Genomic DNA, 18,362 nt, shown 5'->3' with positions numbered 1-18,362 from the left:
CAGGTTGGAGTTGTTAATAATTGTTGAGAGATGATTATGAACATCTTTTACATTTCCATACTGCTGTGGATGCGTTTATTCTGCATCAGTACAAAGCTGGAGCACGAGATTTTAAATCCATCTGTTACTTTACCTGAACTCACCACATACCTCATTATTAGCTGAGCCACTAGACTTCATAACCACACAGCAGGTAGGTTGCACACAATGTCTTTACCACTACTAATTCATCTGAAATCCAATTGCATCCCATGACCCAGAAACGTGCTCTATGCATGCTGAAGTTGCTGAGAAGGGCACAAAAGCTCCTTCATCATCTCCTGTTAAATCAGTGCTCATGGATTTGATCAGAGATGACAATAAAAACAAGTGTCCCCCAAGGAAGAGGGGACAAAAGGTTATTTCTTCTGGTAGCTCAGAGGAATGTAGGAATGAAAAGTGTAGCCATGGAAGTCACTGTGATGATTCCCCTCTCTGCAAATGAAGAGGGAGTTGAATACTCTTACCTTTCTTAACTGAAATCCTTGCCACTTGCCATTAACATCACATAGGAGGATAACCTGCCTCTGTCTTCTCAGCTTCTTCTCTAGGCTGTTTCCACTCTTCTTTCTCCCTCTCCATAGAGACATCCAGAATAAAATATTAATAAGCGCTCTTCAGAACAAGACTGGCTGCAAGTGGAATCTAGGGATAAGCAAATATCAAGAAGGTTACAAATGCATGTATCTCTTGGATATTTCTTGGCTTCTGAGAGTAAGAAAAGCTGGTTTAAGTCAGGAAAACTTTTCAAGGAGTAGTGACTTCTCTTTTTAACAAGCTGCAACATAGCCTACTTGTGACTGTGAGTGAGAATATCTTTCCAGCTAAATTTTAACAAGGACAATAAAAAGTCCTATGTATTAGACACAAGACTACATGACAGTCCATAATAGTTATTTTTTTCATTGAAATAATTGAAAATGACTGTTAAGACACAGCTTCAATGTAGCATCAGGGGTTAAAATTGTATCTCCTCAAAGAAAACGGTTGGTTACATGGTTCAAATACTGCTTCCACAGCCATTACTACTAATGAGAGGCAATCCACTGATATTTCGATAGCATCATCCTTCTTAAACATATATGATAGCAATCAATATCAAAAATTATGAGGTACGTGAGAGAGCATCCTTGTACACCACCTGTGCTGTCTCCTATGACTTAGCTTAATTCTGACTACTACCCAGTCATACTGTCCTCTTGGTCAGAGGATACCTTTATTATTACTGATGATACATGATTCCAAAAGTGGGGAATGTGGCAAGAGAGGTTGTGATCAGGTAAGGAATTCTGTACCATAAGGAGAATATCTCCAGTGCCTCCAGTCATACCTCAAGGTGTAACCTCCAGCACAGAATAAAACCTTCCTATTAAAAAATAGGAAGAATCTCAAACTCCTCTAATCTCCTGCTAAAAGAGATTTTCCAAACTTCCGTCATCTACTGTGACACAGTGCTGAAATCTGCCTAGTGATACTGTGACACCATCTATCATGAAAAAATGTAAGTTTTACCCATTATAACTACTGCTGGTGGTGCTCAAGGCAGTAAGCACAGGAAAAATCTGAATGATCCACATCTTGTAACTCCAGGAATTACATTATTTCAAGTCCCATTACCCTGCACATCCTTTAGCTGCTCTGTGCACTTCCTTAACGTATGCTGAATGATGGATTAACTCTCTCCTAACTCCAGCCTGAAATACATAATGGGTGTGCTAGATCCAGGCAGGCTATCATGGTTCCCTTTCATTTAAAGCATCGTGTGTTATACAGTTATAGTCAAACTGCTAACAACCATAACAGATGTAGAACTGACGCTTGTGGAAAAGACATACAATTCTACTTCAGACACTTTTTCAGTTCTGAATCTTTCACTTACTTCTCCCTACCAAGTGTATAAATGCTGATATTTGACTGTGACTCTATGGTAGTTACAGAAGCAGCAATTTATTTCAGCTACTTGACATGAGCTTTCAAGGACTGAATGTGAGAGTACTACCAACAGTGATCTTTTTATGGTCTGTTCCTAACTCTGAGCTTGTTCCCTGTTAAGGCGCTTCTTTGGTTAACGAGCTGGATTTGGAGAAGCCACACCACAGAAACAAAATGATAGATAAGGAGAAGCATCTGCAAGAGATAGAATCACTTTGAGGCTGAACCTCTTTATGCTCCCTTTCTGTTTTTGTTTTTCCTCAGGAGATCCTTGTTCATACATTCTGGCCTCCTGCCACCTTTGCTTGATTTCCTGCACAAGTGCATGGACCATTTTAGATAATCTTTGAAACTCAGCCAGCTCTCCTGAGCCATTCTTGTAGCCAAGATCTTATCCCACAAGAGCCTGCCAAACAGATCCTCACAACAGGCCAAAATCTCCTCCTCCAAAGAGTGGAGCTGTGATCCTGTTCTTTACCTTGTTCCCTCCTCTGAGGATGTTGAGCTCTACCATTTTATGGTCAATTTGGAACCACATCTGCAGCAAAATTACATCCCAATTATAGGTGGCAGCTATGAAATTCAGTGTCATTTAAAATAACTTCTACAGTGACTAAAAAGTCGTCTGAAAGAATCTGTTGACAAAACTGTTTAGTGCACCTTCATATTACAGTACTACTGAAATCCAGTACTCCCCAAATTTCCAAGTATAAACAGCAAATTCTTAGACCACACTGTAAATATAACTTCATCGGTTGTTTAGTTCTCTGTATAATCATTGCCAAGTTCTATGTCAATCTGAAGAATTAATGTTTGGAATAAATTTTTTAAGCCCACTCATAACTATCTTGTCCTTTTGGTGAGAGGAGACATGTCACAGTCAAAGCAGAAAAGCAGGAACACCTGACAAAACTTGGTTGTATTGATCTCCCAGGTAGGAAGTGAGGACAGATTAGGAATGGTCTCCAATGAGAAGCAGTGCATTCTTCTTGCTTCACTGTCCAGTTCTCATATACTGAGGATTTTGTCCCTGGATTTATATAATACAAAGCCTGCCTAAGTAAAACCCCCATATACCTACAAGCAGAGAACAACTTAATTCCTGCAGCAGAACTTCTTGATGGGGCTTTTTGTATTTGCCACAGGATCTGCCTGGCAGTTAACATAAATAATAGTCTGTGAACCATTTCCTATATTCTCACACTAAAAAATCTCCCTGCATTAAAATGTTATGCTCTTCAGTACCATGCTGATAGCTTCCTTGCTCTCAGACACATATATCCATGTTTTTAATATGGAAAATGCTGAAATTGGAAAATTGAGGTAGCTGTTTGGTGACTGCAAGGGTCTTCAACTACAACATTCTGTTCTCATCTACTTAGTTCAAAATTTTATTAAGCTATGTAGAATATAACACCATCCTTGAGAAGTAGCAGGAGGGAAAAAAGAGTAAAATTTGATTTTACTTGATATACTAAAAGTACATTTGCTCTGTGATCAACAAAAGGTCAGGAACATTTTGTTATTGCGAGAAATTGCATCAATTACAATCTTTCCAATCTCTCTCTGCAAAAGTAACAAGCACACAAGTTACCTGCAGCCTCCAGGCTGAGTTCATTGTTTTATTGAGGGTTTTTCCTTCGGGAATAAAAGAAAGAGAGAGAGGAGAGAGGAGAGAGGAGAGAAGCTAGTATTTGATAGGCTGCACAAATGGCCATACTTCTAAAGACATCTGAAAGACAACCTACCTTAACGTATAATACTCCATCATGTATAACAGTTAAGTTCCTTGGGAGAACACTACTGACTTCTGCTCCTTCTTTTCCTTCATCATTCATACTGATAAAGAGAAAACTATGGCATCATATAAATATGGCATCGTATTTCATGAAAAGATAAATTTCAGTATTGCCCAATTAATTAGAAAATATGCCTGAATTTTTGTTCCAAAACACTTCTGGTCCAAGAAAATATTTAGACTATAAAACTAAGATTGTTCTTTTTGAATTGCTCACAATAAACGTGATTCAGCAACACAGAAAAAGATGTTTTGTTATCTCATTAAAATTATATGCAATGGAATATCGCTAGGAAAAGGATGTAATATAAAGCAAATGAATGCTTATCAGGCAGTTTTGCAGTAGAATAATACATTATTGATGCTACACTCCCGTTTCTCTTTCAATCCTCATGGTGTTAGCTGCTTGAGAGGTTCAGGTTTCCAAAACAGAACTGATTCCTTGCTGACCATTTCACCTTTAAATAAAAACTGCGCTTAAAAATCTTTGTTGTCTTTGTTAAAAAGTAGCAGCGATGTTTGCTTTAAGGAGTTCTGTTGGAAGTTTACTAAGCGTCTTTGAAACATCAGTAAGCCTTCCTCTCCTCCTAACAACACCCCACTGACTGGTCCTAATGCTTTTATGTGCCATATCTGCAGCTTCTGTGCCTGTACAGTGAACAAGATCTCTGGTTACATCACTTCTATCCGCTGCTCCTGTTCTCATGGAAACAGGTGTCAGAAGTAGGTACTTAAAAACTAATCACAGTTTCATTTAAAGTGCCCATGGTTTCATGATTAGGTATGGGCATGAGCATCCCCCCCTTTTTTTTTCCCTTTCATATGACCTGCAGTAGATGTTTTCACTACCATCAATTATTTGCTATTCTGTTGGCGCAATCACCAGAGTGAATGCTAACAAGTTCCAATCTGTGCGTTTGTTTGTCATGCTTGGTACAGTTTCCAGGTAACAAAGTGCCAATTCTTATCATAGCTGTTTTATAACCGATGTAGTAGGAATCTGCTAACACTACTGTAATTATTTCTAAGTTTCAATCTATTTTATCACACAAATTCAAAATCCAATCAGTCACTCCCAGTTATTTCCTGGCTGCTTTATCAGATCAAGTTGATCACTGTGTTTTTGGCCTGAAAAGCCATAGTGGTCTCTCAGTTTACAAAATCTCTCAGTTTCAAAACTAAATCTGCAGGAGAGGACACAATCAACTTCACTTCAAAGTCCTCTGCCATGATCTATCACACCAAAAAGTATAACAGTTAATATCTTGCTCAGATGCAAGATTGCATACCTTATTGGTGGCTTTTCTATAGCAAATGTGGGGCTCCATCCCCCAAGGTTCAGGTTTGGCCCTGGGCTCTGAGCTCCCAACAAACCTGAGTAAATGTTCCCTAAGCCTGTGTGGTTTGCAGAGCACCTCAAGAACAGCCTGCATCTGTTCCCTTAGCCCTGAGTGGTCTTGTCAGGGGTAACCTTTAGCATCCATTTCCTATTTCTGAGTAGCCCGTGCCATGTCTCTCTCTCAAACCTGACCAAACTCCAAGTCATCTATGCCATGTCCCTTCTGCAGTTCCCTCACCTTGTCCTGGATCTGTGGCCACTGAAACAGCCCTATGAAAACCAAATCACTTTGTACTAATTCACTTCTGAGCCCCAGTCTGTGAGGATACACCAGTTGGGCAGGGAGGCGGTCAGAGCTCTAGGCCCTGACCAGAACCATCTTTAGCAAGGACATTGGCCAGGCTATGTTGTGTGCAAATCTATCACCAGTCCTATCTCCAGCTCTGCCTCTTGGATGTATCTTGGAGCTATGCCACCGGTTTCCTGCATGACCCCATGGATGTAAATTGTAGAATAGCCTCCCAGTCTTTCTCTGCCTGTCTCCTAAATAGATTTTGGACTCGTGTAATCTATGGCCCTGTCTCCATTTACTCCTAACTGGGCTCCCTGTTTGTGCTCTGGTTCATCACTTGCATGGTCTGGGACTGTGGATGGATGTTTAGCAGGATCCAGCTCTGCTCACTATAATCAGATAGGATGGGACATAGTCACCTATCAGTGAACACACCGTCTAGACTGTGGCCACCCTTAGCTCCTGCCTCACTCTCCTTTAGGGAGCAGGAAGAAATTGCTGCATGCTGGCAACAGCTATATAACCAAAAAATTAAGCTAGTCTTAACTTTTCTTTTTTTTTATCCTGTCTTATAAGAAAACAGAAGAGAATGAACAAAATGTTAGCATCTTGATTCTTTTGTTACTAATAACAGGGAATACATAAGATTCTCTTTTATAATAGAGACTCCTGCCTTCAGATGAAGCATGCACTCTGCTTCTTAGACTTTGTACAAAGCAATGGGTCAAAGGGACCAAACTAATTTGTAGGCTGAAACCTAAAGATTAGAAAGACAAAAAGAAAGCCTTTGTCTGTGGTGGACAAGCAGGAGCTCAGTAGCACACACTTATGTTCGATTATTTCACTAGCTGTGTGAACTTTAGCTGCCTGCCTGAATGAGGTCTTTTTCTTTTTTCTTTCTTACCAAATGAGACAAATACACTTAGCTTTTGCAAAATAAGGCCACAAGGAGAGCCTGATGTTAATGCCTGCTTTACATTATCTTCTCCTGAGCAGCAGCTGTAAAAGATGCATGGCATTATCTTCTTTAATACGAGAGCTCCCCTTAGCGTCAAATGTGAAAGCAACAGCTTTCGTGGTAACGCTACACTGCATTCAGCCTGTGTTCTGTCTTTCGGATGCATACAGAGGAGTATATTTACTACATGCTGTAGTGAAAATGCTTTACTAAGATACGCAGATGGAAATGCATGTGCCCTGCTCCAAAAGCAAAGGCATGTCACATAGCCAGAAAATCACTCTTCTGAGTCTTCTCAACTTAGTCCAGTTGCAGGAAGCTGCTTCGCCTTATAATACTTAGGATTTTACTGAATTTATCCCAGGGATGTTTTTGATATTAGTACAAGTAGCAGAATACGCAGCTGCTTAAAGAAAATAATGAATACTAAAACAAACTTGAGGAATGGGTCTGTGCTTAATTCACAGGCCCACTGATTTACATTTAATGTTTCCCCTTTTCTTTGTCCAGTACAGACGACTGTCCAATAAACCCATGAGATATCTAGATTCTTCCAAGACAGCCTTTATTTCTCTAAATTGCCACTTGCAAGGTATGACACCACCAATAAAATCCTGAAAAGTCAGGGAGGAGCATGATACAGGAGAATTCACATTGCTTTCCTTTTCTATAAGTAATCGACTCCTTCCATCTGGAACACGGAGCATGAAAAGGTTAGTGCTGCTGTGAAGGCCTCAGGCAAATTTTTGCCTGGCTTAGCTAGCTCTGTGCCTGAAGTTCAGGGGAGCACGTGCTTCACTGGGAACTCTGCTACTACGTGAGCAGGTTCAGTGTGTGCTTTTGCAGCTGTTTGTCAATGAGAGAATCACAGGATCACAGAGGGTGAGGATTTTGTAGAAAAACACTGAGAGAGTGATCTCGTGCCATGCATTACATGCAGCTTAAAACATCCCTTCTGTTCTGTGCAGATTTTCATCTTACTCTCACCTTCACCATTACTGGATGGAGGATCTACTGTAACTAGTCTACAGAGTGGGATGTATTCATTAAGTCTAAAAACAGGTCAGAATTGATTGATTTTGGCTGGCTCCTTACCTTTCCATGGGTAAGTATTTCATATTTCAGCTCATAAGGAATAGCATGCCTGTGGACATAGCAGACTGATAACCCAATCTATACCTCAGAATAATATTTTAACAGTTCTTTGTATAATTCATATTTCTACACCACTAGGGACAGAAGCACTGATCTCTACCTTTGCAGTGTGAGAAGCATTTCCTTTGGACTTCTGCTGGAGTCAAAATACTCTCACTACTTAAGAAAAGTTTTAAATGCTTCTTCAAAGCTAATCAAGAACAGACATCCTCTTTGTACCCAGAACACTTTGGAAGGCAAAAAAATACAAAAAGCCCTTAGTAATTTATTTTTCTATAGTTCTTTATTTGCCTTGGCTGGCTTCTTCTGTCACTGTTTGTTTGCTTTTATGTCACAGGGTCAAGCACCTACTTTGTGATGTTTGTTTCGCTGTGCCTTGTGTATTGCATCACCTGTGATAACAGAAGTCATTGACGTAGTCCTAGAGCAAATGGCAATATTCCTTTTGACTTTGGTGGGCTGGGATTTCACAGTGCATGCCACTGCAATACCACAGCAGGATCAGCTCTGCACCAGGACTTTATGTGGGGTGCCATTGCACTGTGACACCAGAAGAAAAAACATTATCTTATCCAGATCCAGTCTGAATGGCAATCTGGGTTTCAGTATGGGTACCCTTTGTATCATGCAACCTTCTGTTTGCTGGGTTCTTAATCCTGCTGTAGATAAACATTTGAGATCTACTAATTTTGTGACTTCAGCCCTATAATGAAAGATGTTTTTTGCCTCCATGTTCAAGAAAATATTTCTTCCTTCCATTATAAACGCTAGCTCTCACTGGCTACTTAGCATGTATACAAAGTCTTCAGTATATTCTAGAATAACACGTAATCAAGTGGGTTGGTGGTAACCTCTCTCCTTGCTGTACAATCCATGTATTTTCCAACCTAAATGATTCTACTACTCTGATTCTCAAGAAGTCCCTTCCAGTCTCAACTACTGTCACAACAGCATAGAGTACAACTTGACCCAGAGTCCAGGGCTCAGAAGAATGTATTAGCAAAGCCTTCTAAAATAAGGTCAGGAACCACTGCTACAAAGAGATTATGACATAAATGTTTCAGATGTTGTCATCTGAAGCTTCAGGAAATAGATTTTTTCTGAAGGAACTACAATGCAACTGAATTCCTAACATACGACAGCCATCCATACATAGCATTAAGCACTCTAGAGCTCACCCTGTGTTTCTTTGGAAGTATCAAGTAGGCACAGACACCTGATCTATGCCCATATTTTCTAGTTTCTTCACACATGAAGGTATTCCACTTCAGACCTTAGCAGCATAGCTGAAAGAAGCACTATAGAAACAGGATATTAGTTTGATACAAGTTCATATAAATATGCTTTTCCTGCTGCCCTGGAGTATCCTGACTGATTAATGAAGGGACATGTGGTTTGTAACTAGATCTTCACCCATGAAACTTGAAAAATATTCTTTGGTACAGCTTAACTTTAAAATTAAAGAAAGCTCAAAGCCAAAGGTAGCAGTGACTAAAGCAACTTATTCTTATATTTTCCATTTACCCAGAGTTAACTCATCACCGAGTCATCAGAAGAGAATCTCCTCCTCATTATTAAATCATAAAATCACCAAGGTTGGAAAAGACCTCTAAGATCACCCAGTCCAATTGTCCATCTATCACCAATATTTCCCACTAAACCATGTCCCTCAGTACAAAATCTAAGCTTTTATTGAGCACTTCCAGGGATGTTGCCTCCACCACCTCCCCTGGCAGCCTGTTCCAGCCAGACCACTCTCTCAGAGAAGAAGTATTTCCTAAGTTCCAACCAGAATCTACCCTGGCACAACTTGAAGCCATTCCCTCTAGTTCTATTGCTAGTTAGTGTTGTCTTTTGCAAGAACCTGCATAATGAAATCCATAAGTTGAGCACAAATACTTTTTTATTCTTGCTTCCATCTCAAAGTGTCACTGCAGAAAGTGTTTACCCCAAATGTTTTTTACCTTGTAAGAATTTTCTTCTTTCTTTCCCCATCACAATTTCTTTGGTTCCAAAGGTGCAACAAAGCTTGTACATCAGCAGTGGCAATTTGATCCCAGCCTTTTTGTTCTTTCAGTCTGAAAATGACCAGAAAGAAACGTTAAATATATTTATGATGCAAATTTTACACAATTACCTGAAGCCCAAGCTGTAGAGGGCTGAAATAAACTAGATAGAAGTGCAAGCCATTCAGTACATGGATAGGAAGAAGGGGCTCCCATACTAATGTCTAAATCTCACAGGTCTAACAGTGTCTCTTCCCATTGGGAACACTGATCCACAGATGAGGACGTCACCACTTAGCAATTACATATACATATTTACTACATTCCATTGCTTAAACACGAAAACATCACATCACTCTGCAGAAAATTTTGCTGCCATGAGATGGTAATGGACAGTCATACAAGATACCTTTTCTCTGAATGAGTGTGCAACATCCACTGTAATTAGTGCAAGATACCAGGAACTGGGAATTAAGGCACAGACCTGTGTATTGCCAGCAATTTCGAACATGAAATGTCCTCTCATTTAAAGAAAAAAAAAAATGCTAAGGAGCGTATTTGGGGACAGGTTCATTTTTATATATCACCAAGAGTTTAGTTTTAGATCTGCTTAGGAAGGCACAGTGTCACTGTCACCTGAAAGTATACCAAGAATTGCCACTTGCTGAGTTACCATAGACCGCATCCTTCACATTCAATATTCTCCCAGTTCCTGGAGGGAGGCTGCATGCATTCATGCTGTCATTGTCATCTATGTGTGGTGTACAGAGTTGAGGCTTTGGATCATCAGCACCAGGTAACAGCAGCAGCCAGCACCCAAATTAAAAGCATAAAGTGAGGCAGTGACCCTACGCAAACAATTGTTCCCCCTCTCTGCCAAGCTAGTAATATCTGAATCCCTCTTCTCTTTGGAATAGCTGACACTTGAATGTGAACTATATGAATGCTACAGAACTATCATAGCCTTTTTGAAAAAGAAATTCAGTTATTTATTTGTCTGTGTGTCAGCTCTATTTCCCCGTTAGTGAGCACAGTTTAAGACAACTCATCAGGCTTTAGAAACCATCCTCCACGTGAAGCTGTAACGCTTCTCTGTCATGAGCACTCATGCTCTCTGTACCTGAGTGAAGGGCACCTTCCTGAGTGAAGGACACCATGTGTGCTGTCTCAAAGAAAATTCAAATTGCCAGGCAGTTCTGTGTGAAAATGCTCCTATTTAAAATGTCAGTGTACCCCCCCACACACAGATCCCAGGACAGACAGGAAAGCAGCTCCTCAGAATTCCTCTGAAATCACATAGGCTGCCTGTATCATAAAGGCTCCATCACCCTGTAACTTGTAAAAATCATAGGAAGTACGAGGAACTGGAAATCAAAAATTGTTCACAAAGGGAAAAACACTTTGTTCTCATCATCAGAGCTTTTCACAAAGCTCCAAGAATGCCACTGAATCCTTAAAGGAAAAGGGCAGTAAGACTCACGCCCCAACTGTATTACTGAGGCAGCTGCTCAGGCCAAACTGCTTAACTTGCCCCGTGCTGACATTTCACCACATAGGTCCACAAGGTCAATGCCTATACTAGTGTCAGCGCTATAATATAGAAATGGCCCAGAGTCTAACCACAGGCTCACGGTTAGCTCCACAAAGCAGCAGGGCTCCAAAGCACAACTATTCCATGTGCAACCTCAGCAGCTGCAATAGGGTACACAGGCTAGAGATGGCAAAATGGTTCACTTCAGGATGGTGGCTGAAGGGGACTAAAGGGTGTTTGCCTGTTACAGCTGACACAGGCCACAGCATTGGACTGTCCTGCTGCATTATTTCAGGCTCTTACATATAGCAGGAAAGGATGGCTCATTTCATAGCACAGACTTTCTAGTGAGATTTAAAGCTGGTCTGTAAATTGGAAAGCTCAGAGAGAGTACAGAACAATAGACTTGAGCATGCAAGAACGGACAGACTCCATAGCTTCAGGGCAAACATAAGTGATGTGTCTCTCAAACCTCTGCCTCATTTATAAACTGAGCAATTCTTTCAAAATACAAATCATACAACTCAAAGGGCAAAAATGGGATCACTCCCATGAGAAGCCAAAGATTTTGTATACAAAGGTTTGCAGTACAAGGTAAATAAACTGGGAGTTACATGCTCACACGTATATATTATAGGCTTATGTTGAGACAATTCCAGAAGAGGGTTTTTCAAATACAGTTCAATCTTTCAAAGTGATTGTTTGGAGACACAGAATGAGTGTATTACTCAAGCCCAAAGAATTCTTCATTTATTCATGTTTACCTTTGAATATCCTATTTATTGAAAGTATGATCTATGGGAAATCTGGTTTCATGAAACCCTGGGACTTGCTCTGCTATAAATGTTTCAGGATCTGTTCAGTCCCATCCTGTCTCCATAGGACACTACAAAAACAGAAGTTGCTAGGTTGAGAGAGCACCCTGTGACGGTTCATGCAGAGATGATACAAAACTAGCTAATGCTGCCTGGCTCTACCAGGGATGCCCTTGCTTGGGCTGAAGGAATTATCTGAGATGCTGTGTGTATTAAACTTCAATGGAAAGACTGCCTTCCAGATGTCCCCCACTTGCAGTTCTGAAAATTACCTCTCACCCCCTGCCTCCTGCTCCAAATATCATTGTGGCAGCCACACTCAGAAAGGCAGAACCAGTATAGCAATAATTTACATAGAAAACACTGCAGAGGCACCTAGTGAAATTTAGGAGCTGACAAAAAGGAGGGAAGATCCAGTTTTGCCACAAGCCATTAACTATAAATCATTAGCCAAAGACAATAAGGTAGAATTAGAAATGACAATCTAGTGCTTGTGCTTATATTTTGCTTTAGACAATCGATTATTCTTTCTTTCTCATCTACCTGCCTGGAAAAATGTGATAATGCATTACTCACAGTCAGGCTGGGACAGAGAATTAGGATGCTGTTTATTGCATGGAGAGCCACAATATGCTGTAGAAGTATTAGGAATGGTTATTATGTGAGAGGACTACTAAGGAAATGGTTTCTTTGCTCCGAATTGTCTCTTTACATCAGTCAGGACAACCCAGGGCCCACATGATCAAGCACTCCAGCACTGTTCTCAGTAGAATCATGTATGACACAAAATTCATCAAGCTGCTAATGAGACATTTTTGTTCTGCAGGATTCCTAAGAGATCAAGTGGAAGTGTTGTTAGATTTCTGTTTGAAGGTAAAGCGATGTATCTAAAGAGAATTAGCTAAAGGAGCAACAAGAGAAGAAGCCAACAGAAAGGAGCCTGTGACAAATGCACTCAACTTTAAGGGGCTAACTACACTACAGAAACACCTCATGATGGAAACAAATATTAGATCATACCTTCTAGCGTTACATTAACACAGCTTAGCTATGAGGGCTCACGTATGCTGAGGTCAATCACAAGCCTCATGCCAAACAGTTCTGTCATCTGATCAAAGGTACAGTTGACCAATAGCATAAATCTTAATGCTACCACTCCCCCATTACTAAACTGTGTTCTCCGTCACAGGAAAGAAGTTACATTCTACAGAAACATCACTTATTTGTCCAATCCTGCTTTGCTAAAGAAAGTAAAATGCATGAAGTTAATCTATGCCTTCTATTCTCCCTATACTGAAGGTGATATCCTGTCCTAACCAGTGGGTGAAGCAATGACTAACATTACTCCTCAATTTGATGATGTGGGGTCAGTTGCCCATAACAGATTCCAACCTCTGGGGCCCTGTGCAAGCAGAGGCACTGCTCTTAGCACATCAGTAACATTGCAAGTCTTTCTGGCACAAGTTTTGCAGCTTTCGTGGCTTTTTTAAAAGAGCAACCTCAATGACTTTTGACATGTTATGTAAGAGGGGGTGGATGCAAGAGTAAACAGGCAAAATGTGGCAGTTACCAAATCAAACTTAGGAACACCTGGCAGGGAGATGAGTGGGGTAGAACAGCTGCTGTGGAGCTGCATTCAAGAGCAGAGATCTACCTCTCTGAGGCTTCAAGTAACTGTTCTTACCTTCATCCTAACAGTCAACACAAAATAAGCCTTTTTTGATACAAGACTGTGCTTATCATTCTCAGAGTTGTCCTTATCACAGCATTAGATTTTTAATTCCTTATTGTTTTGTATAAGCATGGTCAAAATAATTGCATTGAAAGCATAAAACACTGATTACTGCTCTCAACTGTACCTATTGGTACACCTTTGTCACTGTGTTTCTCCAAGATTTCCTTTACAGCAGCAGCTTTTGAGTGTTTTCCACTATTTCAGGGCTGGATATGGCTCTAACAAGAACTAAAAAGGTCTGTTTAGCCATTTCTCATCATATAACCCTTATTCTGTTCCCTTTCCATCTCACTCCCAGTATTTCAACTTCAAAATGACAATTAAAAGTTAAAGTTCTTACATAAATGTATGACACACAGCATCTGAGTGACAATTTCAGCTCCAGTACTTGACTGCTGCATGGAACAAGTTAGAAATAAAGAAGATTTTTCTGCTATGATAAAAGGAGATCAGCCAGTCTGATTTACTGTCATAAATAGTTAAAATTCATGAGTCTCTTCCTTCCCATGAAAAGAGAATCTGGTTCAAACAAAAAGAGATGATAAAAGAAGTTGTTAGTTTGGTATTACTTTTACACTCTGGGTCATTTTTTATGTGTCATTGTGAGACATCTTTTTTTCAGGAGCAGGGCCATTAAGAAAAGCAGAGAGAAGAAAAGACATGTGCAAACTGTTGGCATCTACAGCTTCTGATGGCACCAGCTTTTTTTTTGCTCACTCTGCAAACAAGGCCATTGGAATACCTTTAAATAAATGGGCTTTCTTTTCCCACTGGTATTTATATGTTACCATCTTCAGCATCAAACCTTTGTTAGCAGCAGTTGTTTTTGCCTGTACTACCCTCAACTCAAAGAGTCTTTAGCACTTATTCCAGAACATTTTTTTTTCCTTCCCCAAGAGATCATTCAAGCCTCAGATAAAAGCAACAGGAGAAACAAACAGGGCACAGAATTTTAAGCAGCTGAGAAAAATCCCCTCCCTCGGTTAATTGTATAATCTCAGTTTGGATCATGTAACACTGCAACTGTCTATTGGAACATCCCAGGAAATACAAGAAATAACTATAGAAAGGGGGGAAATGGTTATTTCTAGCTTTTTAAATTTAGCATAAAAAACCCCAAATGCAGTTTTCCTTTTTTTTCAAGGAAGTCAGTTTCCAGTCAGTTTTAAAGAGAAATTTCTGACCTTTATTCCTACAATTGAAATGGTTTCAACTTCAGCTGGTTTGACCACTTGAAATAACCTCAATAAAAAAAAAGAAAGCAGAGAAAAAAGCACAACAGTCATCACCCCACATGCTACAAAATGAAACACACGGGAAAGACTTATCCTCAGACAAGCTTTGAACAATATATGGTATATAGTATATATCCCCCTCCCAGAATAACAGAGAAGCAACCCTGGAGGTTCTCAGCTTCCAAAACAGAAGGCCTGTATATTTCCATCCTCATCGCATTGTGAGCTAGATGGAAACTGCAACGGCTGTACTCCACTCCTCTCAAAATCAGACAGGTCCCCAAATCCATTCTTGACCCGATTACAGCACTGAGAAGCATAATGCAGTGTTGTAGCAGGATTGAATGCTTTCTCATCCAACCCTTTAGACCAGCAACTTTCATTTCCAAAATGCACTTCAAACAGGCTTTTTTAGTCCTAAACTCTCACTGGGACTGTTGCTGTATTAACATCAAACCCCTGTCCTCCACACTTTGTGAACCTGCAGTGATCATCCAGTTTCTTTGTTGCACTGACACCACATAGCAACAGGAATAAAGCCTTACAGTAGGATGGGAACACAGTACTGCTCCATCCCATCACCAACTGTGTTCACAGAATTACAGAATGACTCGGGTTGGAGGGGACCTCAAGGATCATGTAGTTCCAACCCCCCTGCCTGGCAGGGCCACCAAACATACACCTTTACTAGATCAGGTTGCCCAGAGCCCTGTTCTGTCAGTTCCCTGTCCCCAATCACTGTTTTCTTGAATCACATCCTACGGACAAACCAATGAGCTGTGCAGCTCCTTGGGGGCATCACAAGCAATGCAGCCTCAGGGTATGGTATCCAACAATCCATCCCATCTCCATGTGAAAAGCACCGAAAGCTGATTCTCACAGCTCACACGTGGGTTAACACAGAGCACTGGTTATATAAAATGGAGAACTGCACAGATCAGAGCAGCCTCACAAGGAAACACCTCCCTCAGCACCACTGCTTAGAGGACATACTTCTGAAGGATAAGACGGCTGAATGAAAAACCATTTACTCTTAGCAAAGTCTGAAGGGTCCCATAGTAGCTATCTGCAACCCTAGACCATAACATACTGTAAGTTATACGCATGCTGACTTATTTAATAAGTGACCAGCAATTTGCGTGAGCACAAAGCACAGCGCAAAGGCGGCTTCTCCATCCCTATGCACAGACCCCCTCTGTGCACATCCAGGGTCCGTGCAGCACTAAAGCCAGCACCGAACAACTCGGGGGCTCCCATCTCATTAAGAAACTCCCCGCTCCCCCCATCCTTAGGGCGGTGAACAACGCAGGGGAGGGACACGCACAGCACAGCAGCCCGCCGGGGTGGAGCAGCGCTTGCGCTGTGGTTGCAACTGAAAGTTTAGGGCCCACGTGGGGGTCGGCGTGTCCTGCAGAGCGATTCGGATCCCCGCTGCGTTTGGCTGCTGCCCTCCCACCCTCGCCATGGCCCCCGCAGAGGTTCTCAGCGGCAAAGTCGTCTCCGCGTACGTACCCTCTTCTCGCAGGGTCTGCCGAGAGGGAGGGAGGTTTTCCTTTCATAAGACCTCCCCAGGGCTCAGCGTGGGGGTCTGCTTCTTGTTGGCCCCGTCTAGCGTCAGCCCATGGCTCGTAGTTGTTCGGCATCTCTGTGCTAAGTGCCCAGCCCGATGCGATAAGTTGCAACCACTGCCTCTTCTCTGTGCTCTCAGGATGATTTTTGGGCCTGAGCTGGCAGCTTAGGGGTGGTCACTGTTTTCAGAGTATTGGTTGCTTCTTTTTAAAGCTAATTAATTTAATCTGTGGATCAGATAAAATGAGGATGAGTGTTAACATGTGGTTCACGGGCACAGGTAGATCTAGGAAACCCGTTATACTTGTCAAAACTGTTGGGAAGATTTGTCAGACTTCCTTCTGCTTTCAGCTTTCACTCACCTGAGCCTCATGCCGTGTAGTTTTGCTTATTTTCCCCATTGTTGCTCTGCAGTACGTTGCTATGCGTACATACCCATGCACTATATGTGTGAGTACACTGCTGGTCTTACACAAGGCAAATGCAGAATTTAGCTAAGGGTGTGATAACCCCCCTGCTGTGGGAAGGGTTTCCAGTCACTGGACAAGGCTGCTCAGAGCCACATCCAGCCTTGCCTTGGATGCCTGCAGGGATGGGGCATCCACAGCCTCCTTGGGCAACCTGTTCCAGTGGGTAACGTGCTCCAGTATTTGTCCAGGATTTGGACAAATGATCTAAAATAATCTCTGAGAAGTTGTTGGGGCTCATCTTTTTAATTTATAGTTATAGTGGTGACTCTTTTATTTCTGTTTGCTTTCAGTATTACATTAGCGGTTGTTATAAGAAATGAATGGTGTTCCAGCACCTGAAAGAAAGCAAGATTGTAATAGGTGCATGTGGGAGAAAGGATTACTTAGTTTCCAGCACAGCTCTGAGGTTCTTGGTTGAAGCCTGTCTTTGAGCAGACATTGAACCTTGACCTGAAAACAGCACAAATTGGGGAAAAATAATTGCATCTGTACAGATGTTTTTCATTTCCTTTACATCTCCTGTATTTATGCTCAACGTAGCAAAACTGTATCATGGCCTCCAGGTATCACATATTTTTTCTCTAGTGGAGTGTTTGTGAGGAAATGGACTGTCCACGTGCAGATATGTCTCTTTTTCCTGGCCCTATGGAGAAGTGCTGAGCCAGAGGATTCTCAACATGCAGAACCCACTGTCAGGCCAAGAGTCTATCAGAGAAAGAAAGAAGCAAGTGATAGGCATGTGCTCTTTCTAGGAATACTCAACTGAATTTGTCTGCCATAGTAAGGGTGTGTTTCTCAGTACATCACCTGCAAAGTCCTTTCAGTTACAAGGGTAGGGTTTTTCTATTATTTTCTATTATTTTAGGCATTAATTGTTAAAATTTTGCTTGTAAGTCAGTCAAATATTAACAAACAAAGAGAATCAATGAGTCAGTGTTCCAGCTAGTTAATTCTGAGTTTATGTATGTGTTTGAAATGAAGAACTCTTAAGTGCTATGAACTTTCTTCTCCTGCTACCAGCTACCCCTTCCCCAAAGAAAGGTGAAGGAAATAACTAATTCAGAGTCATGTCATTTATTAAAATCAAAAGCAAAAAGGTAAATAGCGACATTCTTACTTTTGTGAGTCAGTTGAAGAGAGAAGATACTTATAAAGGTGGTGCTTCCTTGTCTCTGTGATCAAGGATAACTTACTCAGGAGATAAAGCTAGTTAATATCTAGAAAGTCTTTGAAGGTTCAGAAGAGACACAAAGGAAATCAGTCAATATATGTGAGGATAGTACGTGTGATTTTATCATGCGTGGAAGGGAGAACATATAGAGCAGCAGGCATTGTGATTTGTGTAGGATTTTGCTGCCTAAGTTAGCGATACTTTGAGTAAGGCATCTTCTTTCAGTAGAAACAAGCTCTTCTATTCAGTCTGTGAGAGATATTGGATATATTACAATGAACCCGAGTGTGAGGTGAGGGCAGGAGACTTGTGGATTG

At 41.1% G+C, this 18,362-nt stretch overlaps 2 protein-coding genes and 1 long non-coding RNA gene across 3 annotated transcripts in view; 1 reads left to right on the top strand and 2 right to left on the bottom strand.

The window, feature by feature from the left end:
* The window catches only part of ESR2 (estrogen receptor 2), a 59,921-nt gene extending 59,298 nt beyond the window's left edge, over positions 1–623 (bottom strand). Inside the window, exon 1 of the mRNA XM_032444792.2 lies at positions 507–623. The gene's annotated coding sequence lies outside the window, so the exon portion shown is untranslated. The remainder of the gene's footprint in view (positions 1–506) is intronic.
* On the bottom strand, positions 548–16,610 carry LOC146760805 (uncharacterized). The gene is made up of 3 exons (XR_014946169.1): positions 16,348–16,610; positions 9,478–9,591; positions 548–684 (listed from the first exon to the last, which is right to left on the bottom strand). It is a non-coding gene; the product is annotated as an uncharacterized LOC146760805 (long non-coding RNA).
* MTHFD1 (methylenetetrahydrofolate dehydrogenase, cyclohydrolase and formyltetrahydrofolate synthetase 1) overlaps positions 16,248–18,362 on the top strand; it is a 33,196-nt gene continuing 31,081 nt past the window's right edge. Inside the window, exon 1 of the mRNA XM_015865471.3 lies at positions 16,248–16,339. Within this exon, the coding sequence (XP_015720957.2) occupies positions 16,299–16,339 (41 nt within the window). The 5' untranslated portion in view covers positions 16,248–16,298. The remainder of the gene's footprint in view (positions 16,340–18,362) is intronic.

Source organism: Coturnix japonica, chromosome 5 (assembly GCF_054131305.1).
Source record: "Coturnix japonica strain WE chromosome 5, WE-NBRP24, whole genome shotgun sequence".
NCBI lineage: Eukaryota > Metazoa > Chordata > Aves > Galliformes > Phasianidae > Coturnix > Coturnix japonica.
Note: the sequence above shows the minus strand (reverse complement) of the source record. Positions and strands in the feature narration are given on the sequence as shown.